Here is a 25170-nt window from a genome sequence, read left to right on the forward strand (position 1 = left end):
TCCTGTTGGTCGGAGCTAATGAATGTAAATTAGAAACTTGTCCGGCTTGATGAGAATAATATGTGTACCGAGTTTGGTGACTGTAGGAAAAACTAACCCCCCACTTTTGTCAAAAGGTGGCGCTACTGAGCCCCTCCACCACGCCCATTTCTATGGCTTTGTCCATGTCTACTGGTTGACAATATTGATGTGTGTGTCGAGTTTCATGCAATTTGAAGCATGTTAAGAGCCTCAAAAACACTCAAGAATATTATTACAGTTTGACCTGTTGCCATGGCAACAATATTTCAAATATCAAAAATCCTGTCATAGGTCTACATCTGCTGTGTATTGACATTACACTGATGAAGTTTGAAGCAAATCAGGTAAAAATAAGAGGGTGATCTCAAAACATTTCAAAAAGTGATACACTTCCTGCTGCCAGTTGGTGGCGCTATAACTTTGACTCACAATAGTCACATCCATGTGATCAGACTCCTATAACGAACACACTCGTGAAGTTTCATAAAGATCAATATATGTATTAAGACGTTATAACACATTTCCTGTTTCCTTTTTCTCGCCATAAATTCGTTGCCTCGCCACGGCCAAACCGTTCGAGATATCAAAAATCCCCTGGCAATTTTTAATCATCAGTGTCTTGACTTCATGCTGACCGAGTTTGGTGGCGATCGGATTAATCGTCTAGGAGGAGTATATCAAATTCCAGAGCATGCGTTTTTCAAACAACCCTTAATAGCTGACTTCCTGTTGGCGTGGCGATTAACTTAGAGCGCGAAAGTTGTTCGGCCCGATGAGGTCTATATGTGTACCGAGTTTCATACTAATACGTGCAAGCATGTTTAATATATGGACCAAATTTTCAGACTTTTTTCAAGGGGGCGCTGTCGAGCCCCCCTGCCACGCCCGGGTACCAGCCTCTCCGGCGTCCTAATGGCCGCGGATTCCAATGTGTGTGCCAATTTTCAAGAGTTTTTGAGCATGTTAAGGCCCCCAAAAAGCCCCGGAAGACGGAAAAAAAATAAAAAAAAAAATAAAAAAAAAAATAATAAATATAGCTGCGAGCAGCGATGGCGGGCCCAAGCCCGGTGGCACCGCCACCCCGGTGGCTTCAGGGCAACTGTGCACAGCGGGCAATAGGCACTTAAAACGGTTAAACATCAAAGGACTATGTCAAATTCACTCCACATTTACTGCACTACAAGGTGCCGTTATAGAGCCCCTCCTCCCTGCCCATTTTCAAAGGATTACATGTGCCAAGTTTTAACATTATTCTGATGAATTTTGAAGCAAATCAGGTAAAAATAAGAGGGTGATCTCAATGTATGCTGAAAGTGACACATTTTCTGCTTCCAGTTGGTGGCGCTATGACTTTGAATCACAATACTCAAATCCATGTGATCAGCCTTGTACAACGAAGACTAAGCCAAAGTTTCATCAAAATCAATTAATGTATGCAGAAGTTATAACTCTTTGTTTCCCTTTTCTTGCCATAAATTCGTTGCCTCGCCACGGCCAAACCGTTTGAGATATCCAAAATCCGTTTGCAATTAAACAACTTCAATGTGTTAGCAACAAGTTAAAAAAGCTTGGTGTAAATTGGATAAACCCTGTAGGAGTAGTAGTATAAAATTCATAGCCTGTTTTTTCAAAAAATTAACATTCAAACCAAAATAGCTGACTTCCTGTTGGTCGGAGCTAATGAATGTCAATTAGAAAATTGTCCGGCTTGATGAGAATAATATGTGTACCGAGTTTGGTGACTGTAGGAAAAACTAACCCCCCCACTTTTGTCAAAAGGTGGCGCTACTGAGCCCCTCCACCACGCCCATTTCTATGGCTTTGTCCATGTCTACTGGTTGACAATATTGATGTGTGTGTCGAGTTTCATGCAATTTGAAGCATGTTAAGAGCCTCAAAAACACTCAAGAATATTATTACAGTTTGACCTGTTGCCATGGCAACAATATTTCAAATATCAAAAATCCTGTCATAGGTCTACATCTGCTGTGTATTGACATTACACTGATGAAGTTTGAAGCAAATCAGGTAAAAATAAGAGGGTGATCTCAAAGCATTTTAAAAGTGATACACTTCTTGCTGCCATTTGGTGGCGCTATAACTTTGACTCACAATAGTTACATCCATGTGATCAGACTACTACAACCAACACACTCCTGAAGTTTCATAAACATCAATCAATGTATGCAGAAGTTATAACACATTTCCTGTTTCCCTTTTCTCGCCATAAATTCGTTGCCTCGCCACGGCCAAACCGTTTGAGATATCCAAAATCCGTTTGCAATTAAACAACTTCAATGTGTTCGCAACAAGTTAAAAAAGCTTGGTGTAAATTGGATAAACCCTGTAGGAGTAGTAGTATAAAATTCATAGCCTGTTTTTTCAAAAAATTAACATTCAAACCAAAATAGCTGACTTCCTGTTGGTCGGAGCTAATGAATGTAAATTAGAAAATTGTCCGGCTTGATGAGAATAATATGTGTACCGAGTTTGGTGACTGTAGGAAAAACTAACCCCCCCACTTTTGTCAAAAGGTGGCGCTACTGAGCCCCTCCACCACGCCCATTTCTATGGCTTTGTCCATGTCTACTGGTTGACAATATTGATGTGTGTGTCGAGTTTCATGCAATTTGAAGCATGTTAAGAGCCTCAAAAACACTCAAGAATATTATTACAGTTTGACCTGTTGCCATGGCAACAATATTTCAAATATCAAAAATCCTGTCATAGGTCTACATCTGCTGTGTATTGACATTACACTGATGAAGTTTGAAGCAAATCAGGTAAAAATAAGAGGGTGATCTCAAAACATTTCAAAAAGTGATACACTTCCTGCTGCCAGTTGGTGGCGCTATAACTTTGACTCACAATAGTCACATCCATGTGATCAGACTCCTATAACGAACACACTCGTGAAGTTTCATAAAGATCAATATATGTATTAAGACGTTATAACACATTTCCTGTTTCCTTTTTCTCGCCATAAATTCGTTGCCTCGCCACGGCCAAACCGTTCGAGATATCAAAAATCCCCTGGCAATTTTTAATCATCAGTGTCTTGACTTCATGCTGACCGAGTTTGGTGGCGATCGGATTAATCGTCTAGGAGGAGTATATCAAATTCCAGAGCATGCGTTTTTCAAACAACCCTTAATAGCTGACTTCCTGTTGGCGTGGCGATTAACTTAGAGCGCGAAAGTTGTTCGGCCCGATGAGGTCTATATGTGTACCGAGTTTCATACTAATACGTGCAAGCATGTTTAATATATGGACCAAATTTTCAGACTTTTTTCAAGGGGGCGCTGTCGAGCCCCCCTGCCACGCCCGGGTACCAGCCTCTCCGGCGTCCTAATGGCCGCGGATTCCAATGTGTGTGCCAATTTTCAAGAGTTTTTGAGCATGTTAAGGCCCCCAAAAAGCCCCGGAAGACGGAAAAAAAAAAAAAAAAAAAAAAAAAATAATAATCCTTAGAAGAACAAGAGGGCCCTGCGCGAATTTTCGCTTGGGCCCTAATAATCCTTAGAAGAACAAGAGGGCCCTGCGCGCTTAATTCGCTTGGGCCCTAATAATCCTTAGAAGAACAAGAGGGCCCTGCGCGAATTTTCGCTTGGGCCCTAATAATCCTTAGAAGAACAAGAGGGCCCTGCGCGAATTTTCGCTTGGGCCCTAATAATAATAATCCTTAGAAGAACAAGAGGGCCCTGCGCGAATTTTCGCTTGGGCCCTAACAAGGTTAAGCACCAGTGAGAAAACGATCACTTAAAGATGCCTTTGTCTGCATGTTCACGATTGTTAAGGACCTTCCACACCTACTTCATCTGCATAATATACTTTCAAGAAATATGTGTTACAACTAGGATTTGAGATGCTTGTAACAATTTAAATAAAGATAAATATTTTACCAAGTTCTGGTTTAAGTTTTAGGATAATTCTGAGCTAGATTTTCTTCAAGTTTTTTCAAGGTAAACGTAGGTGTCTTTCTAAAAAGGACACTTGGAGACCTGGAGACAAAAGGAATCCTAAAATCCAAATGATATAAGGAGTCCATTAATTCAAAACTACTGTGCACATCAAGGCACATTCCAAAACAGAATTATCAAGTTTAAAAAAAGGTACTTTTTAATTTATAATTCATAATGTATAAATACAGTGCATAAGCAAAAGCTGTGAGAAAAAGAGGAGAGATGCCAAAAGATCACTATACCAGCCACCTTGACATGACTGCATATAGCTTCTATACAGATCCATTCAGAATTACTAAACACACCAAAATCCAAGTGAAAAAACAAAAACAAACAAAAATTCTAAATGTGTTAGAACTCTGCGATCTGAAGGCGGATTGTCATCAGTGAATGGTTCTTCTGTCAGAGCGAGTGTTTGTGTCTGTGCTTGGAGCGTCTGATGCCCATATGTACATAAACACCACTGAGAGGGTGTTTTTAAAGCTAAATAAATAATTTTTGAAAAATTTATGCAAGTCTTTATTCTCTCTGCCATCTCTGATATAATTGGCCTGGTTTTCTCTGCATTAGGGCCATTTTGGACTGATTGCTTGAATGACAAGGCAATTGCCTGCTGGATGTACAGTGTGGGTTAAGGAGCTACTAAAATTTATTTTATTACACTTATGTCTTCCTTGTGTTGATAATATAGTAAGAGGCTCACATTTTTCAGACTGGTCTGAAGACTAACTGTCTCCAATGGACAATTTTTATTTGTTCAAAGATCTTTGATTGTACATTACTGACAAGGTTCATTAAAATGCATACATTTTAACTTTTGCATAGTAGGGGTGGGTATCTTTTGGAATCTCACGATTCAATTCAAATAGATGAATTTGATATTAAATACAACTCACAGGTGTAATTAAAATAAATTAAGGTTGTGTTGAATTACTTTTCAATCTCGGTATTGTTTTACTTCATTTTATAATATCTAAATATTTTATATTGAACTATTTATTCATAATAAATTACATTTCCTGCCTTTTAATTTTGTAGGATATTGGTAATACTAGTTATATTGTTTATATTTGTACCACGGTACAGTTTTTGCCATGTCTGTATTATATTAAGTTTTTATGGGGACATTTTCCCCCTTTTTTGCTTTTTATGTGATATCTGGCAACCCTTCACTGGAGCTTTAATGAAGAGAGTAGAGGGACAGCAGCAGTATGCAAACTGAAGGTAGTTTAAATTGTAAACATCTTGTAACCTCATTATTATTTTACTTATGCCAGTCGCTGCTCTGCCTTTCATATTCACTTCTCATGGCGTGAGCATGCGCGCATCTTCTGCATCATCAAAATGTGTAATTATCAGCTGGTTCCACTCAGTGGTGGTCGATTGCTTGGAGTTAGAAAAATATAATACGCACTGTTGCATTCTCAATATTTATTAGTCATTTAGCCTCAAATACAGGATATATTCATTTGCTTTTACAAGCAGGTACTGTTGGATACCACAGGTCAATGACATGACATGTATATTTTTGTGTCCAAGTGCAATAATTTGATAAATTCATGACATATATCACTTTATTCCCCCAAAAAAAGTTTAGTTTGAATTTTTAGTACATTTAAATAATGATATTATTTTATGTTTTGTTATCTTACACCCCCAAATGTCAGGTAGTGCAACTGTCCAAAAAAATTAACAGACTAAAAAAAAAAAAAAAAAAAAAATTAAAAATGGTCTCTTTATTATAAACTAAATACTATGGCTATTTTACTAAATACTATTTAGGGCCCGAGCACCGATGGTGTGAGGACCCTATTGAAATTGCCCCGTTTATTATTAGGGCCCGAGCACCGATGGTGTGAGGACCCTATTGGAATTGCTCCGTTTATTATTATTATTATTAGGGCCCGAGCACCGATGGTGTGAGGACCCTATTGGAATTGCTCCGTTTATTAGGGCCCAAGCGAAAATTCGCGCAGGGCCCTCTTGTTCTTCTAAGGATTATTAGGGCCCAAGCGAAAATTCGCGCAGGGCCCTCTTGTTCTTCTAAGGATTATTATTATTTTTTTTTTTTATTTATTTTTTTTTTTTTCCGTCTTCCGGGGCTTTTTGGGGGCCTTAACATGCTCAAAAACTCTTGAAAATTGGCACACACATTGGAATCCGCGGCCATTAGGACGCCGGAGAGGCTGGTACCCGGGCGTGGCAGGGGGGCTCGACAGCGCCCCCTTGAAAAAAGTCTGAAAATTTGGTCCATATATTAAACATGCTTGCACGTATTAGTATGAAACTCGGTACACATATAGACCTCATCGGGCCGAACAACTTTCGCGCTCTAAGTTAATCGCCACGCCAACAGGAAGTCAGCTATTAAGGGTTGTTTGAAAAACGCATGCTCTGGAATTTGATATACTCCTCCTAGACGATTAATCCGATCGCCACCAAACTCGGTCAGCATGAAGTCAAGACACTGATGATTAAAAATTGCCAGGGGATTTTTGATATCTCGAACGGTTTGGCCGTGGCGAGGCAACGAATTTATGGCGAGAAAAAGGAAACAGGAAATGTGTTATAACGTCTTAATACATATATTGATCTTTATGAAACTTCACGAGTGTGTTCGTTATAGGAGTCTGATCACATGGATGTGACTATTGTGAGTCAAAGTTATAGCGCCACCAACTGGCAGCAGGAAGTGTATCACTTTTTGAAATGTTTTGAGATCACCCTCTTATTTTTACCTGATTTGCTTCAAACTTCATCAGTGTAATGTCAATACACAGCAGATGTAGACCTATGACAGGATTTTTGATATTTGAAATATTGCTGCCATGGCAACAGGTCAAACTGTAATAATATTCTTGAGTGTTTTTGAGGCTCTTAACATGCTTCAAATTGCATGAAACTCGACACACACATCAATATTGTCAACCAGTAGACATGGACAAAGCCATAGAAATGGGCGTGGTGGAGGGGCTCAGTAGCGCCACCTTTTGACAAAAGTGGGGGGGTTAGTTTTTCCTACAGTCACCAAACTCGGTACACATATTATTCTCATCAAGCCGGACAATTTTCTAATTTACATTCATTAGCTCCGACCAACAGGAAGTCTGCTATTTTGGTTTGAATGTTAATTTTTTGAAAAAACAGGCTATGAATTTTATACTACTACTCCTACAGGGTTTATCCAATTTACACCAAGCTTTTTTTAACTTGTTGCGAACACATTGAAGTTGTTTAATTGCAAACGGATTTTGGATATCTCAAACGGTTTGGCCGTGGCGAGGCAACGAATTTATGGCGAGAAAAGGGAAACAGGAAATGTGTTATAACTTCTGCATACATTGATTGATGTTTATGAAACTTCAGGAGTGTATTGGTTGTAGTAGTCTGATCACATGGATGTAACTATTGTGAGTCAAAGTTATAGCGCCACCAAATGGCAGCAAGAAGTGTATCACTTTTAAAATGCTTTGAGATCACCCTCTTATTTTTACCTGATTTGCTTCAAACTTCATCAGTGTAATGTCAATACACAGCAGATGTAGACCTATGACAGGATTTTTGATATTTGAAATATCGTTGCCATGGCGACAGGTCAAACTGTAATAATATTCTTGAGTGTTTTTGAGGCTCTTAACATGCTTCAATTTGCATGAAACTCGACACACACATCAATATTGTCAACCAGTAGACATGGACAAAGCCATAGAAATGGGCGTGGTGGAGGGGCTCAGTAGCGCCACCTTTTGACAAAAGTGGGGGTTAGTTTTTCCTACAGTCACCAAACTCGGTACATATATTGATCTCATCAAGCCGGACAATTTTCTAATTTACATTCATTAGCTCCGACCAACAGGAAGTCGGCTATTTTTGTTTGAATGTTAATTTTTTGAAAAAACAGGCTATGAATTTTATACTACTACTCCTACAGGGTTTATCCAATTTACACCAAGCTTTTTTTAACTTGTTGCTAACACATTGAAGTTGTTTAATTGCAAACGGATTTTGGATATCTCAAACAGTTTGGCCGTGGCGAGGCAACGAATTTATGGCAAGAAAAGGGAAACAAAGTGTTATAACTTCTGCATACATTAATTGATTTTGATGAAACTTTGGCTTAGTCTTCGTTGTACAAGGCTGATCACATGGATTTGACTATTGTGATTCAAAGTCATAGCGCCACCAACTGGAAGCAGAAAATGTGTCACTTTCAGCATACATTGAGATCACCCTCTTATTTTTACCTGATTTGCTTCAAAATTCATCAGAATAATGTTAAAACTTGGCACATGTAATCCTTTGAAAATGGGCAGGGAGGAGGGGCTCTATAGCGGCACCTTGTAGTGCAGTAAATGTGGAGTGAATTTGACATAGTCCTTTGATGTTTAACCGTTTTAAGTGCCTATTGCCCGCCGTGCACAGTTGCCCTGAAGCCACCGGGGTGGCGGTGCCACCGGGCTTGGGCCCGCCATCGCTGCTCGCAGCTATATTTATTATTTTTTTTTTTTTCCGTCTTCCGGGGCTTTTTGGGGGCCTTAACATGCTCAAAAACTCTTGAAAATTGGCACACACATTGGAATCCGCGGCCATTAGGACGCCGGAGAGGCTGGTACCCGGGCGTGGCAGGGGGGCTCGACAGCGCCCCCTTGAAAAAAGTCTGAAAATTTGGTCCATATATTAAACATGCTTGCACGTATTAGTATGAAACTCGGTACACATATAGACCTCATCGGGCCGAACAACTTTCGCGCTCTAAGTTAATCGCCACACCAACAGGAAGTCAGCTATTAAGGGTTGTTTGAAAAACGCATGCTCTGGAATTTGATATACTCCTCCTAGACGATTAATCCGATCGCCACCAAACTCGGTCAGCATGAAGTCAAGACACTGATGATTAAAAATTGCCAGGGGATTTTTGATATCTCGAACGGTTTGGCCGTGGCGAGGCAACGAATTTATGGCGAGAAAAAGGAAACAGGAAATGTGTTATAACGTCTTAATACATATATTGATCTTTATGAAACTTCACGAGTGTGTTCGTTATAGGAGTCTGATCACATGGATGTGACTATTGTGAGTCAAAGTTATAGCGCCACCAACTGGCAGCAGGAAGTGTATCACTTTTTGAAATGTTTTGAGATCACCCTCTTATTTTTACCTGATTTGCTTCAAACTTCATCAGTGTAATGTCAATACACAGCAGATGTAGACCTATGACAGGATTTTTGATATTTGAAATATTGTTGCCATGGCAACAGGTCAAACTGTAATAATATTCTTGAGTGTTTTTGAGGCTCTTAACATGCTTCAAATTGCATGAAACTCGACACACACATCAATATTGTCAACCAGTAGACATGGACAAAGCCATAGAAATGGGCGTGGTGGAGGGGCTCAGTAGCGCCACCTTTTGACAAAAGTGGGGGTTAGTTTTTCCTACAGTCACCAAACTCGGTACACATATTGTTCTCATCAAGCCGGACAATTTTCTAATTTACATTCATTAGCTCCGACCAACAGGAAGTCAGCTATTTTGGTTTGAATGTTAATTTTTTGAAAAAACAGGCTATGAATTTTATACTACTACTCCTACAGGGTTTATCCAATTTACACCAAGCTTTTTTTAACTTGTTGCTAACACATTGAAGTTGTTTAATTGCAAACGGATTTTGGATATCTCAAACGGTTTGGCCGTGGCGAGGCAACGAATTTATGGCAAGAAAAGGGAAACAAAGTGTTATAACTTCTGCATACATTAATTGATTTTGATGAAACTTTGGCTTAGTCTTCGTTGTACAAGGCTGATCACATGGATTTGACTATTGTGATTCAAAGTCATAGCGCCACCAACTGGAAGCAGAAAATGTGTCACTTTCAGCATACATTGAGATCACCCTCTTATTTTTACCTGATTTGCTTCAAAATTCATCAGAATAATGTTAAAACTTGGCACATGTAATCCTTTGAAAATGGGCAGGGAGGAGGGGCTCTATAGCGGCACCTTGTAGTGCAGTAAATGTGGAGTGAATTTGACATAGTCCTTTGATGTTTAACCGTTTTAAGTGCCTATTGCCCGCTGTGCACAGTTGCCCTGAAGCCACCGGGGTGGCGGTGCCACCGGGCTTGGGCCCGCCATCGCTGCTCGCAGCTATATTTATTATTATTTTTTTTTATTTTATTTTTTTTTCCCGTCTTCCGGGGCTTTTTGGGGGCCTTAACATGCTCAAAAACTCTTGAAAATTGGCACACACATTGGAATCCGCGGCCATTAGGACGCCCCAGAGGCTGGTACCCGGGGCGTGGCAGGGGGGCTCGACAGCGCCCCCTTGAAAAAAGTCTGAAAATTTGGTCCATATATTAAACATGCTTGCACATATTAGTATGAAACTCGGTACACATATAGACCTCATCGGGCCGAACAACTTTCGCGCTCTAAGTTAATCGCCACGCCAACAGGAAGTCAGCTATTAAGGGTTGTTTGAAAAACGCATGCTCTGGAATTTGATATACTCCTCCTAGACGATTAATCCGATCGCCACCAAACTCGGTCAGCATGAAGTCAAGACACTGATGATTAAAAATTGCCAGGGGATTTTTGATATCTCGAACGGTTTGGCCGTGGCGAGGCAACGAATTTATGGCGAGAAAAAGGAAACAGGAAATGTGTTATAACGTCTTAATACATATATTGATCTTTATGAAACTTCACGAGTGTGTTCGTTATAGGAGTCTGATCACATGGATGTGACTATTGTGAGTCAAAGTTATAGCGCCACCAACTGGCAGCAGGAAGTGTATCACTTTTTGAAATGTTTTGAGATCACCCTCTTATTTTTACCTGATTTGCTTCAAACTTCATCAGTGTAATGTCAATACACAGCAGATGTAGACCTATGACAGGATTTTTGATATTTGAAATATTGTTGCCATGGCAACAGGTCAAACTGTAATAATATTCTTGAGTGTTTTTGAGGCTCTTAACATGCTTCAAATTGCATGAAACTCGACACACACATCAATGTTGTCAACCAGTAGACATGGACAAAGCCATAGAAATGGGCGTGGTGGAGGGGCTCAGTAGCGCCACCTTTTGACAAAAGTGGGGGTTAGTTTTTCCTACAGTCACCAAACTCGGTACACATATTATTCTCATCAAGCCGGACAATTTTCTAATTTACATTCATTAGCTCCGACCAACAGGAAGTCAGCTATTTTGGTTTGAATGTTAATTTTTTGAAAAAACAGGCTATGAATTTTATACTACTACTCCTACAGGGTTTATCCAATTTACACCAAGCTTTTTTTAACTTGTTGCTAACACATTGAAGTTGTTTAATTGCAAACGGATTTTGGATATCTCAAACGGTTTGGCCGTGGCGAGGCAACGAATTTATGGCAAGAAAAGGGAAACAAAGTGTTATAACTTCTGCATACATTAATTGATTTTGATGAAACTTTGGCTTAGTCTTCGTTGTACAAGGCTGATCACATGGATTTGACTATTGTGATTCAAAGTCATAGCGCCACCAACTGGAAGCAGAAAATGTGTCACTTTCAGCATACATTGAGATCACCCTCTTATTTTTACCTGATTTGCTTCAAAATTCATCAGAATAATGTTAAAACTTGGCACATGTAATCCTTTGAAAATGGGCAGGGAGGAGGGGCTCTATAACGGCACCTTGTAGTGCAGTAAATGTGGAGTGAATTTGACATAGTCCTTTGATGTTTAACCGTTTTAAGTGCCTATTGCCCGCTGTGCACAGTTGCCCTGAAGCCACCGGGGTGGCGGTGCCACCGGGCTTGGGCCCGCCATCGCTGCTCGAAGCTATATTTTATTTTTTTTTCTAAGTTTTTGGGGTTTTTGGGGCCCTTAACATGCTCAAAAACTCTTGAAATTTTGCACACGGGTCAGAACCCATGACAGCCAGAGAAAAGCTGGTACCCGGGCGTGGCAGAGGGGCTCGACAGCGCCCCCTTGAATTGGGTCAGAAAATGTGGTCCATATATCAAACACGCTTGCACATACAAGTATAAAACTCGGTACACATATAGACTTTATCGGGCCAAACAACTTTCGTACTTAAGTTATACGTCACCTCAACAGGAAGTCAGCTATTATGGGTTGTTTGAAAAACGCATGCTCTGGAATTTGATAAACTCCTCCTAGGCAATTAATCCGATCGCCACCAAACTCGGTCAGCATGAAGTCAAAACATTGATGATGAAAAATTGCCAGCGGATTTTTGATATCTCGAACGGTTTGGTTGTGGTGAAGCAACGAATTTATGGCGAGAAAAGGGAAACAGGAAATGTGTTATAACTTCTGCATACATTGATTGATCTTTATGAAACTTCACAAGTGTGTTGGTTGTAATAGTCAGATCACATGGATGTGACTATTGTGAGTCAAAGTTATACTGCCCCCAACTGGCAGCATGAAGCGTGTCACTTTCAAAATGCTTTGAGATCACCATTTTATTTTTATCCGATTTGCTTCAAACTTCACCACAATAATGTCAAAACATGGCAGATGTAGACATTTGAAAAGAATTGTGATATCTCAAACATAGTTACCTTGGCAAACTTTTATAATATTCTTGGGCGTTTTTTGAAGCCGTTAACATGCTTCAAATTGGATGAAACTCGACACACATATCATTATTGTCATACAGTAGATATGGACAAAGCCTTAGAAATGGGCGGGGAGCAGGGGCTCTGCAGCGCCAACTTTTGTCAAAAGCGGGGGGGTTTAGTTTAACCTACAGTCACCAAACTCGGTACACTTATTGTTCTCATTAAACTGGACAACTTTCTCATTTACAGTCATTAGCTCTGACCAACAGGAAGTCAGGTATTTTGGTTTAAATGTGAATTTTTCCAAACATTCTTACGCACACACATAAGCTCTCTTAGACGTAGGGTCTCAGTCCCCCTACCCCCTCCCTCTGTGTGTGTGTGTGTGTGTGTGTGTGTGTGTGTGTGTGTGTGTGTTTGTTTGAGTGAAAGTGAGAGAGTTTTACAGCCTCACTGTGCTTAAGAGTTTATTCTGAATCAGCTGTCAATTTCTTTCATGTTTTATTTTCAGACATCATGAGAATGACATAACGCTTGGTATTGTAATATGTTACAACAAAAATATCTATGGCAAGAGCTCTTTTCAGCAGCTGCTTTCTATCCTCCAGAATATTTTATTTTGTCTCTTTGCATACTGCTGTAATAGTATGAAAAAGGACAGCATATACTGCACATTTGTGGTCTGTTCTTTCTATATAATTTACAATACATCCCATTGATAATTCACTGGAATGCACAAAGAATCTCCTCAAAGCCTCACGTCTCTTTCCAGGTTTGTTTTACAGGTAAATACAATTTATTAAAATGGAAATCACTTTGAAATAGTATCACACAATGCTGAAGTTCATGAACATTTTTATTAAGGCAACGTATTACATATTGCATATATATCACTATAGCATATGTTCAACTCATCCGTTATTGCTGTGGAAAGAATCACACCTTTTCATGGCCTGTTGAAATTACCTTGTTGATGCTTTCACACTTTTAAATGTCCATTTATTGTTCGTTGGTTGAAGGGTGAGTAGAATAATGTCATCTCATTGTACCCAGTTTAAAAATAAAACGCATTACTGCGTTCATAGTGTCTATCACTGACTGTTTACAGCTTAACGTAAATTACTCCCATAATTCGTGCAAAGTGTCATGAGGCGTTGGAATAAGGTGGATACAACATCAGCAATCACAGACATTCGCATTAAGGCTAAATTAGATTTTTCAGAGCACGGTGAAGTTTGCACAAATAACAGTATGTAATTTACTCTAGAATTTTTTAGGGTTTGACTGGGAAAAAACAGACATGGCAGAGTAGGATGATATTTTGCACTCATTGTTTGATTTAAATTAAATTACTATTGAATGTTTAGTAATTGAACCTGGATAAATTCAAAATGAAGGTACTATATTTCAGATCAGTAAAGAGATTTAAAAAAACTGTCAGTCTTTGTCTTTTTCTAAGTTTCGAATGACAAAATAGCTGTGTTAGGCACTGAATAAAGCGGATTGATTCTATGTTTTCATTGCATGACTTTTAATGTACTGTAAAACTTGGAAAATAAAATTGCATTGGCGTGGCGTTTAACTTAGAGCACGAAAGTTGTTCGGCCCGAGGAGGTCTATATGTGTACCGATTTTCATACTAATACGTGCAAGCGTGTTTAATATATGGACCAAATTTTCAGACTTTTTCCAAGGGGGCGCTGTCGAGCCCCCCTGCCACGCCCAGGTACCAGCCTCTGCGGCGTCCTAATGGCCGCGTATTATAATGTGTGTGCCAATTTTCAAGAGTTTTTGAGCATGTTAAGGCCCCCAAAAGCCCCGGAAGACGGAGAAAAAAAAAAAAAAAAAATAATCCTTAGAAGAACAAGAGGGCCCTGCACGCTAATTCGCTTAGGCCCTAATAATAATAATAATAATAAATAATAATAATAATAATAATAATAATAATCCTAAAGAAAACAATAGGGCCTTCAGCCCCTTGGGCTTTGGCCCTAATAATAATAATCCTAAAGAAAACAATAGGGCCTTCAGCCCCTTGGGCTTTGGCCCCAAAAAATAATAATCCTTAGAAGAACAAGAGGGCCCTGCGCGCTAATTCGCTTTGGCCCTAATAATAATAATCCTAAAGAAAACAATAAGGCCTTCAGCCCCTTGGGCTTTGGCCCTAAAAAATAATAATCCTTAGAAGAACAAGAGGGCCCTGCGCGCTAATTTGCTTGGGCCCTAATAATAATAATCCTAAAGAAAACAATAGGGCCTTCAGCCCCTTGGGCTTTGGCCCTAATAATCCTTAGAAGAACAAGAGGGCCCTGCGCGCTAATTCGCTTGGGCCCTAACAAAAGGGCCTTCAGACCCTTTCAGGGCTTTGGCCCTAATAATAATCCTAAAGAAAACAATAGAGCCTTCAGCCCCTTGGGCTTTGGCCATAATAATCCTTAGAAGAACAAGAGGGCCCTGCACGCTAATTCGCTTGGGCCCTAATAATAATCCTTAGAAGAACAAGAGGGCCTTCAGCCCCTTGGGCTTTGGCCCTAATAATCCTAAAGAAAACAATAGGACCTTCAGCCCCTTACAGGGCTTTGGCCCTAATAATAATAATCCTAAAGAAAACAAAAGGCTTGGGCCCTAAAAAAAATGTCATTACTTACAGTAATGCCATAAAACAATTTCTTGTCCTGAAAATGACTGACCTTGCAAATTTATGCTGACTCAGAGCCAGCACCTTCCCTCTGACCTCCGCCACTATCTTGCTCTTGTCCTCTGGACGCCCATGCTCCAAAACATGCTGGATCACATAGTTACCGTACTGATCCTGTAGGTGAAGACAGGCACAGGAGAGTGGAAGGGAGAGAGAAACAACACGTATGATATTACCTTAAGAGTTCATAAATAAACAAACCTAAGACAGAATAAGAGATGAATGACTAGTACAACAAGGTTGAGCAAGGCTTTAACTACACCCTCACAATAAAACAGCTGTCCTCATTTCAATAATAGCAACCCATGGCCACTGATGAAATAATACTCCCACTTTATCTAAGCAATGATTTACCCTAAAAATGGCATTTGGCAAATAACCCTATAGGAAACCACACAGCACCCTCTCAAATACAGACACCAACATTTATTTGGAAGGTGGCATAAACATGCAGGTCAATGTCAAAAGCTCAATCAAGATATGGCATTTGGTTTAAACCTTATGTCTTTCCTAATTGTAGAGTGATCCCTCAAATTGGAAGGAGCAGTCACTACATTTTTTTTTTTTTTTTTTTTTTTTTGGTTGGTTGGTTGGTTGGTTTATTTGCACAAGATTAGTTCAACTATTAAGGATGCACACTACAAATCAAAGTTGTTGGTCTGAGGTGGTCTGGATGGAGCAGGAAGAGAAAATCATTGAAAGTGCCAGAAACAGAATTTCTGAGAGATTAACAAAAAATAAATAAATAACTAAATAAATAAAATAAAAGTTGGAATTCATATGTAGAGAGAAAATTGGATCTTACAAAGAGAAATGTCCCTATTTAGTTATTTTGACAAAAACAAACAAGGCTGTGAGGTTAGATGTACGACAAATATGTCAGGACTCAACAAGGATGGCTAGATGGCCCTGGGCCAGCTGATAGAACTGCATATTTGTGTGTGCACTGTGTGAAGAGCATCAAATGTAATTTACAATGTTTCTTGAAGCGATGAGCTGTAGCCAATCACAGACATGTCTGCTCATCAAACTCTGAGTTTGTGATGCTTGTGAATCCTCTCATTATAACCAACAAAGGGCAGACATGATGTAATAAGAGCTTTTTATAGCTCTTATTTTAATAGCTGTTATTTTTGCAAATGTGAAGAACTCAGTTAGTGAGCTTGATGAATTAAAATCAATGTAATGAGTGACAGCTTCACTGATTACAAAGGGGACCACTTTTGCTCGCTTTCTTTATATAACCCATTCACAATGGCTAAGAGGACCAATAGCCATGTGTACACAGTAAAGTAGTGTGTAAAGTAATAAATTATGATGACTAACATAATAACCATATCAATTAATGGAATAAAAAAAAGAATCAGATGCATCAAAATACATGTGTATTCAGTCTTGTAGTGTAAATGAAGACCTATAATAGACTATAATAGAATTAGCAACGTTTCGATCGTGTGATCTTCATCAGGAATGCCTGATGGATGCCTGATGAAGATCATACGATCGAAACGTTGCTAATAAAGAACCTTTTTTATTGTTTTGCAAGTTGATAGTGTGCAGGATTTTCTTGTTTTTTCATATTTTGACTTTACCAGTCTTTTTTCCTACGCACCTATCAATGACCTACAGGTGTACAACGCTAATTGATCATAGGATGAAATCTACACAAAGTTTTATAAATGAGGCCCCAGGTGTTCGCATGTTCTCCCCATGTCAGCGTGGGTTTCCTCTGGGTGCTGCAGTTTCCCCCATAGTCCAAAGACATGCAGGTTAGGTGAATTGGACAGTCAAAAATTGTGTGTGAGAGCCCTGTAATAGACTGGCCATCTGTCCAGGGTGCTTTCCCCTGCCTCTAGCCTAAGAAACTGGGATAGGCTCCAGCCCTATGGGTTGAAAGGTCGTATAAAGGAATAAAGAGAGAGAAAGCAATGTTTACGTAATTTATAAATATTTAAATGCTACATGCTACATGTTTTAATGTATTTATATTACTTATAGCACTTATAGTAAGCAATAATAACTTATTTTTTTAAAAATAGTTAAATAAAATAAAGTAAAAAAAAAAAAAAAAAATCATGTTCAAAAATGTTTTTGGAAATCGAAATTGGTATCGAAATTGTTATTGGTATTGGTAACAGAGTATCATGTAATTCTACTGGTATTGGTAGACCATTAAAATGTTGGTATTGTGCCACCAGTATACTTCTATATCACAGCCTTGTTCGTGTCAAACTGGTCTTTATAATAAATATGGCCTAAATAGTATCAGGATTGGATTTTAGGCAGACAGGGCAGGTGGCAGCCAGAAAGGAAGAAAGTTGTGTAAGGAAAAGTGTGAGTGAAAGGAACCCTGTAGAGCAAATAGCAACTGGAGAATAAGCATCTAGGTGTTAGACACAGGCTGGTTAGGAGGTAGACGAGGAGATGCCAGGAGGTTCTTGTGAGTGGGAGGAAGGCGCGTGACTCTGACCTTGAACAGTGCATCGCTGGACACTGTATAATATGTTTTGGGGGTCATCTCCAATGAAACGCCTTGATACTTCTAGATAAAATAAGTGAGGGGAGCAAGGGGTGGGTAATGTTTTGCATCATCAAAATCCATCAGCACATCTAACTGGACATAAGAACATCCTTCACAGAAACAATGCTACATCAAAGTAGGCAAAAAAGGTATAAAATGAACAAACAGGTCATGCAGAAAATGTCATGCGAGTCCACCTTACCCCAAAAAGTATCACAACCCTGAGCTCTTCTCATTGCATGGCCTCCTTTCCATTCACACAGAATATACACTGAACAACAGTAAACTTGTCTATAAATTGACCGATCTCAAAACATAATTGTAGTAATGTAGTAATCATCTTCAAAAGGTCAAAAATGGCACACCTCAGAGCAAACCAGGTGTGCTACCCAATAAGACTACATTTTTAGGCACCATAGGCACATATTGTTCCAAAGACTAGGCAGAAAAGTTATACTGGCTTTTAAGTTACCTGATTTTGACTACATTTAAGTATTGCATTTATTCAATAAGGCATAAGACAATCCCAGAACAGTCAATTATTTCATTCAATATTTGTGAGTGTTTAGTTTTACTTGTTAAAGGACTTTGAAAAATTCTGAGCAGATAGACACATTTAAAAATAAAATCTTACAAAAAAAAAAGACTAATTCTGCACTCAAAGGTTTATCCAAATTTTTGTCCAATTAAACTCACTCTAGAATGAAAAAGTCCCTCCCCCATAATACCACTTGCCACCATTTAATAGTAAATAATAGTTAATAACAGTTAATAAACTAAAAGCTACTGGCCATTTAACAATGTAATTTAAAAATGAGTTTTGATGTCTCTCTCCAACTTCTCAAAAGGAAAATAGAACTGACATTTTGCAGGGACTCAGCAGAGCATAGCAACATGCTAACATCATACTGCACTGGAATCAACTGAGCATTAGTTGAGTCTCATGCATTTGAGTAAGCATTGTTGTCCATTAAGACAATTTCTAATCATTCACTGGTTAGGAGGCAATAAAGGGGCCATTCGCACAATGTTTTTCCATTGAAATTGCAAGACACAGGGCAGTGGAATGAAAAAAATGTCTAAATATATATATATATTTTTTTAAAGTCTAGCTTTTAACTTGAGAGCCACATGTTTAGAATGCACTAGATGATGCAAAAGGTGTGAGATGCAAATGCAACAATCATACAAGTCTGTCTAGCATCTGTTTATGAAGAAAAGCAATAGAAAAGAAGTGCAGTGGAATGCAAAAACATCTTTGTAAACAGCCCTTTAGAAGACAGCTGCCATGTAGGCAGCTTACTTTGAAACAAAGTTAATGACTTAAATTGCCATTTTCTACTGGAATTATTTTTTGAAAGATGAAAAGAGGCCACACAATAAGAACCTAACTACTGTAAGAGTGGTACATAGAGAGACCAGAGTTTCCTTTTTGGATGTCAGGTTTGGGAAGTCATACCTGTCCCAGCTGCTCAGAGTGCTGGTGGAGTTCTTCCAGGATGGGCAGAGTCTGCTCCTGGGTACAGTGCTCCAGGATACGCTGGATCACCCGACAGCCATATGGATGAGTGGACAAAACAAACACCTACATACCAAAAAAGGACATAAAACACTGATACATCCTGGTGCATGCGTTGGTCAATAAAAGAACATTACATTATTGATCACATCTGCAACAATATTAGTGATTTTCTTAACTAGTGTCAGGGGAAAAATCTTTTGGCAAAGTATGAGAATTCCCTTTTTATTTAAATTTTATTTATCGTCGATCAAGCAAGGTCATGCACACGCGTGTTGCTCAACCACGAAACGTAAAGCAGACAAGAGAAAAAATAAAGTGAGCAGGTAGGAGTTATGTTTGGGATTATTTTAGGTTAAAAGGTTAGAGTTATACCTTCATGACTATAAGTTTGCTTCTTCAGTGCATGCTTCTTCAGTGCATGCAGCTCAAACAGCAATGCATGACTTATAACTATGATTGGGATTGTCATACTACATAACATTATAAAGAGAACAATATTGTAATAAAACATTGTGAATTCTTTGGGTTTAGTTGCTGTTTCAGCACGTTGTTACAGAAGAGCACATCCAATAACATTTGATTATTAAATAAGTAGGCCTAGTTTAATTAAATGATCAATCACATCGACTCATTTTACAATCCCACTACTCTTATTTAGTCTAAAAACCCATTAATTTTGTGAGGAACATGCCGTTTTGAGCAGCATTTGCACACCTTGTCATAGTGTTGGCTACAAGCCACTGCAGTAGAGGCATATTGCAGTATTAAGGCTAACGATTAATCGATTAATTGATCGTTAATTTAAACAGCGAACAATCATGGGAATTTGTGTAAATTGACATCTCTAATCCAGAACAAATGTAAACAACTAGCCAGAACCTTATTTAGAACTAATTTCATACTAAGTTAATCCTCATCTTTACTTATTTTAGGACAATCTGCATTTAGTCACTGCATTTTTGCATTAGTCTGTGTCTTAAGAACTAGTCTGACAAACTAGCAGTTAGATAAGGGATAATCAATCTTACCCTTACTTTCTCAAATTAGAGACTAATCTATTTTAATTCAGTTATGCAACTGACTTAAAAGTTATGTCTTAAATTAGATTACTAACCTGTAAAACTAGTACTACTAGTATTAAAGGTACAATTTGTGATATTTTTTTCCGCTAGAGGTCGCTAGAAGCCTATTCAAAACAAAGGCGTAGTTTGATGACGCCAAGTTTTAGAGCGGAAACTTGGGACATGTGGTCTTCATCTCAACGGACGGTGCAAAAGAATAGGGATTGGAGTCTGGAAGAACTCATGTTCGTGGATGCGATTATTAACGTTACTGTAGTATGAAGCAGAGCAGGACCGAGTGTTGCGGGAGCTGAACGAGGAGCTGGAGCGATTGATCAACACACGCCTCACGAGCAGCAGGACTTTTATTATGACACAGTCGCCGGCGCCGCTTCCGCTTTTCCGGTCATGAGTTTACAGGAGCTGTCCTTGTCGACAGAACCAGCGGCAGATGGTAAACAGTAATTATGTTCCATAAATAAGTAACACAATCCACCATAAAACGTGCAAGAAGTAAATAAGGAACTGCTTGAAGCAAGCTAGTGGTTTGCTGGACGCTAGACACTACTTCCTCATTTGTCCACGGCACTGTTGTCATGTGGTTTCTACATCAGTAAAGGCGGTAACAAAGGGAACTGACGTCATTGACAGGCGACTGCACTGCCCTGTGTCACGGTTTAGAATGGGAATTTTCTCATGATTTACAAGTAGTTGAAAACATTAGAGATATTGTTTGTAATCAGCTGGACAAAATATATAACACTAGCCTAGTGGTTTTTGGATATTTTACTGCAAAAATTTTACATATTGTACCTTTAATACTAGTAGTAGTTTAAGCAACAGGCTCCATCTGTAAATAATGTAGAGCAGTCCTGTCTACTGAAATATTATATAGCCAATTAAAAAAATATATATATTACCATGGCATAAACATGATAGCAAAGTCTTATCAAAATCAAAATCAATATCAATATCAATTAGCACATTCTTAACAGACTACCCTAGACTACAAAGGTTATTAAAGTAACTTAATAGAAATGCAATAATATTCATCAATATTTGGTCTACCACCACCATGTGTGTAAATCCCATTTCTGGGCTTTATAACAAACATGAGTGTCTGTGGAGATACCTGGCCCTGGAAGGCATCAATGATGAACTGAAGAGCTTGGGGTTGGACACACTCAATACATTTCTGCACCACATGATTTCCGTTCTGATCCTTCACACACTTCAGCACATGGCCATCCAACTCCCGCACAATGTCACTCTGACACAAGAAAAAGGAATTTAAACATCTTGTTTTAATACATGTAGGGTTAAATACATAAAAAAATGGTAACACTTTACTTAAAGCCTTTATGTATAATGCATAATTATTGCATAAATTACAATGTACATTATATTGCATTATATCTTTTCATAAATAACTGCAACCAAAGTTAAAATGCATTATAATATTTTCAGATTCCTTGTACTGAAATCGGTTGTTTGTCATGTGTTTTAATGCATTGTATTTTCTAAATGTGTAACAATCCAAAAAATAGTGTTGTTAATCCAAGATGGCACAGCAGTAGTTTCATAGTCTGCATGTTTGTTAGCAGCAGCAATAGTAATGCTTTAGTTTAGTGTTTCTCAACGGGGGCGTTCAGAGAACAACAGGGGGCGTTGGAAGCAAGATTTTTGAAAGGGGGCGTTCAGGTGTTCTTGGGTGACGTTCACGAGGTTACACCAAAGATCCAGGAAAGACAAGATTAAACTTGTAATTACATGCAAAAGAATTGCCTACAACATTCTAAAATCTGCCAGTTTAATGTGACATGTAAGTTATGTATCGTTTTTTCTTTTTTTCTTTTGTTTTGTTTTGCATCGATTATTTTTCCAGTCACAGACCAGCGCTGAATCCAGTGGTGGCTAGAATCCCGTGCTGACTAGAACCACGCAGCGGAGGAATAGAAAGTTGACAAACCCTTAAAAAAAGTTTTTACTTAAGAACCACTTATATTTTCAAATATTTTCATTAAATCATGTTCCCATTCACTCCAGTGATGAATTTTAAAATTAATTAGGCCTAAACTAAATTATATTTATAAGGTAAAACTTTTACTTTTTTTTTTTTCTTTTACATAATGTCAATGCCTAATGCCAAAATGTTTTCTTTGTTCACCAAGTAATTTAATGGTCAGGCATTATTGTTAACTCGTAAGACTGTAAGGAGAAAATGACAATTTGATGGATAATTTAAATACAGTGGCAAGAAAAAGTATGTGAACCACTTGCAGAATCTGTGAAAATGTTAATAATTTTAATAAAATAAGAGGGATCATACAAAATGCATGTTATTTTTATTTAGTACTGTCCTGAGTAAGATATTTTACATAAAAGATGTTTACATTTAGTTCACAAAACAAAACAATAGCTGAATTTATTAAAATAACCCAATTCATAAGTATGTGAACCATTGGTTCTCAATACTGTGTGTGGTTACCTGGATGATCCAAGACTTTTTTTTTTTTTTTTTTTGTGATGGTTGTTCTTGAGTCCCTTGTTTGTTCTGAGCAGTTAAACTGAGCTCTGTTCTTCAGAAAAATTCTCCAGGTACTGCAGATTCTTCAGTTTTCAAGCATTTTTGCATATTTGAACCCTTTCCAGTGGTGACTGTATGATTTTGAGATCTGTCTTTTCACACTGAGGACAATTGAGGAACTCAAACTCAACTATTAAAAAAGGTTCAAACATTCACTGATGCTCCAGAATGAAACAAAATGCATTAAGAGTCGGGGGGTGAAAACCTTTGAACAGGATGAAGATGTCACATTTTTTCTTATTTTGTTCAAATATCGTTTTTCATTTAGTACAGCCCTTCGGAAGCAACAGAAGATACTTGTATGTTTCCCGGAAAAAAAATAAATAAATAAGTACAATTTACCTTGATATTTGAATTAAAAAGTTTTCACCCCCCAGATCTTAATGCATCGTGTTTCCTCGTGTTGCATCAGTGAATGTTTGAACCTTTTTTAATAGTTGAGTTTGAGTCCCTCAACCATCCTCATTGTGAAAAGACGGATCTCAAAATCATTCAGTCATTGCTGGAAAGGGTTCAAATATGCAAAAAATGCTTGAAAACTGAAATTTCTGCAAGACCTGAAGGATTTTTCTGAAGAACAGAGCTCAGTTTAACTGCTCAGAACAAACAAGGGACTCATGAACAACCACCGCAAAAAAAAAAAAAAACAGTCGTGGATCATCCAGGTAACCAAGCACAATATTGAGAATCAATGGTTCACAAACTTTTGAATGGGGCCATTTTAATAAATTCAGCTTTTTTTCCTTTTTTTTTGTCTTGTGAACTAAATGCAAACATCTTTTATGTAAAATATCTTACTTAGGGCAGTACTAAATACAAAATAACACGCATTTTGTATGATCTCTCTTATTTGATTAACATTACTCACATTTTCACAGATTCTGCAAGTGGTTCATTTTTTTCTTGCCACTGTATATTCTGTAATCACATTTAGATAAAGTATTAATTCCGCCGTCACATCTGAGCAGGAAACGCTGCTTGGATAGTTTCAAGATAGTTCAAAATAATTAATAATAGGCTACAATAATAATTTCTAATTGTTCATATGTGTTTATTCTTGTTAGAAGAGTTTATTTTATTTTATTTTACTGATTATGAACACAAACTAATCATGACAAACCAAATAAATTTGAAATTAATTATACCATTGATGAAAACAAGCTGATACCACAAGGTATTTAGGCCTATAATTATAACAATTTTTCATGAAAAATCACGATTGTATTTATTTTTTTCAAAAGTAAGATTAATGTAAGCAGCTTCTTGCAATACTCTCCTAAATGCGTAAAAAAACAGTGCAAACATTACCGCTTTAATGACCATATACGGTCGTTTTTTTTTTTGTCGACAGCATCTACTTTTGAGTGGCATGGGAGAGAGTCAGAAGTTGATTTGTTGCCCCTATGAGTTTATAATAGCATATTTTAACTATTTTCAAATGGATGAAGAAAAAAAGAAAAAAAAAAGGAAAAATATGTTTAACTGCTGGCTTTATTAAACTGTTTTAAACATGTGAATAAACAGTCTCATATGTCTATTTATTTTTAATATAGGCCTACTATTTATTAACTCCCTCGGGTCGGCAGTCACACTGGCGTGACCACCGCGTTTTTTTTTCTAACCAGTGTGAAAGAGACTCAAAATACTCCGTCAATATTGCACATACAATTAAGAGCTATACACCATTTTAATCTGTGGAATATCTTCTTTTATTTGTGTGCACTCAGAGTAAAAACAAAATGTTGTGCTTTTTGCAAAATAAAGAAAACTAACATGATGAGTGATCTCTCCTCTCCCTCTGAATGAAGTCCAATTTGATAGTTCTCAGAAAATTAACTGTAATTTAGTGAATACTAATAACAAAAAAATGAGACTTCTGTCTAAAAAAAACGTTGAAATGTCAGGTTTTAAATCGTGTAAGTTAAATTGAAAACAAAAATTCTGTGTTTATGTAATCTGTATGAAAAGAGAGCCATGTCTGAAGTCCGTGATTCAGCTCATTATCCGCTAATGCGGCCACGCCCACGGAGCCAGCACTATTCAGACGCAAATTCAGAGGCAATACTTGTATGCATCGTCTCAATCATGTATTTATTGTCTTGAAAAGTGTTTATCTGGATGTTAAAGCCATGGTTAGCGACCTCTAGAAGACATGCCATTAGTTCCTGGTTCCTGTTCTTCTTTAGATGAATTTGTGGACTAAAGGTGCACAGATTGCCCT

The 25170-nt window shown here is 38.1% G+C and overlaps 1 protein-coding gene across 14 annotated transcripts in view; it reads right to left on the reverse strand.

The window, feature by feature from the left end:
• Nucleotides 1-25170, reverse strand: part of pum2 (pumilio RNA-binding family member 2) — a 351446-nt gene that overhangs the window by 59597 nt on the left and 266679 nt on the right. For 8 of the 14 annotated variants that reach the window (XM_067384671.1, XM_067384670.1, XM_067384675.1 and 5 more), the window contains 3 exons: nt 21495-21632; nt 19239-19364; nt 15251-15372 (listed from right to left, as the gene is read on the reverse strand). In XM_067384671.1, the coding sequence (XP_067240772.1) occupies nt 15251-15372; nt 19239-19364; nt 21495-21632 (386 nt within the window). Of the gene's footprint in view, nt 1-15250; nt 15373-17728; nt 17801-19238; nt 19365-21494; nt 21633-25170 lie in introns of all 14 variants that reach the window. The other 6 variants (XR_010894994.1, XM_067384668.1, XM_067384663.1 and 3 more) reach the window with 1 other exon arrangement.

The sequence above is a fragment of the Chanodichthys erythropterus genome, chromosome 4 (genome assembly GCF_024489055.1).
Source record: "Chanodichthys erythropterus isolate Z2021 chromosome 4, ASM2448905v1, whole genome shotgun sequence".
NCBI classification, from domain to species: Eukaryota; Metazoa; Chordata; class Actinopteri; order Cypriniformes; family Xenocyprididae; genus Chanodichthys; species Chanodichthys erythropterus.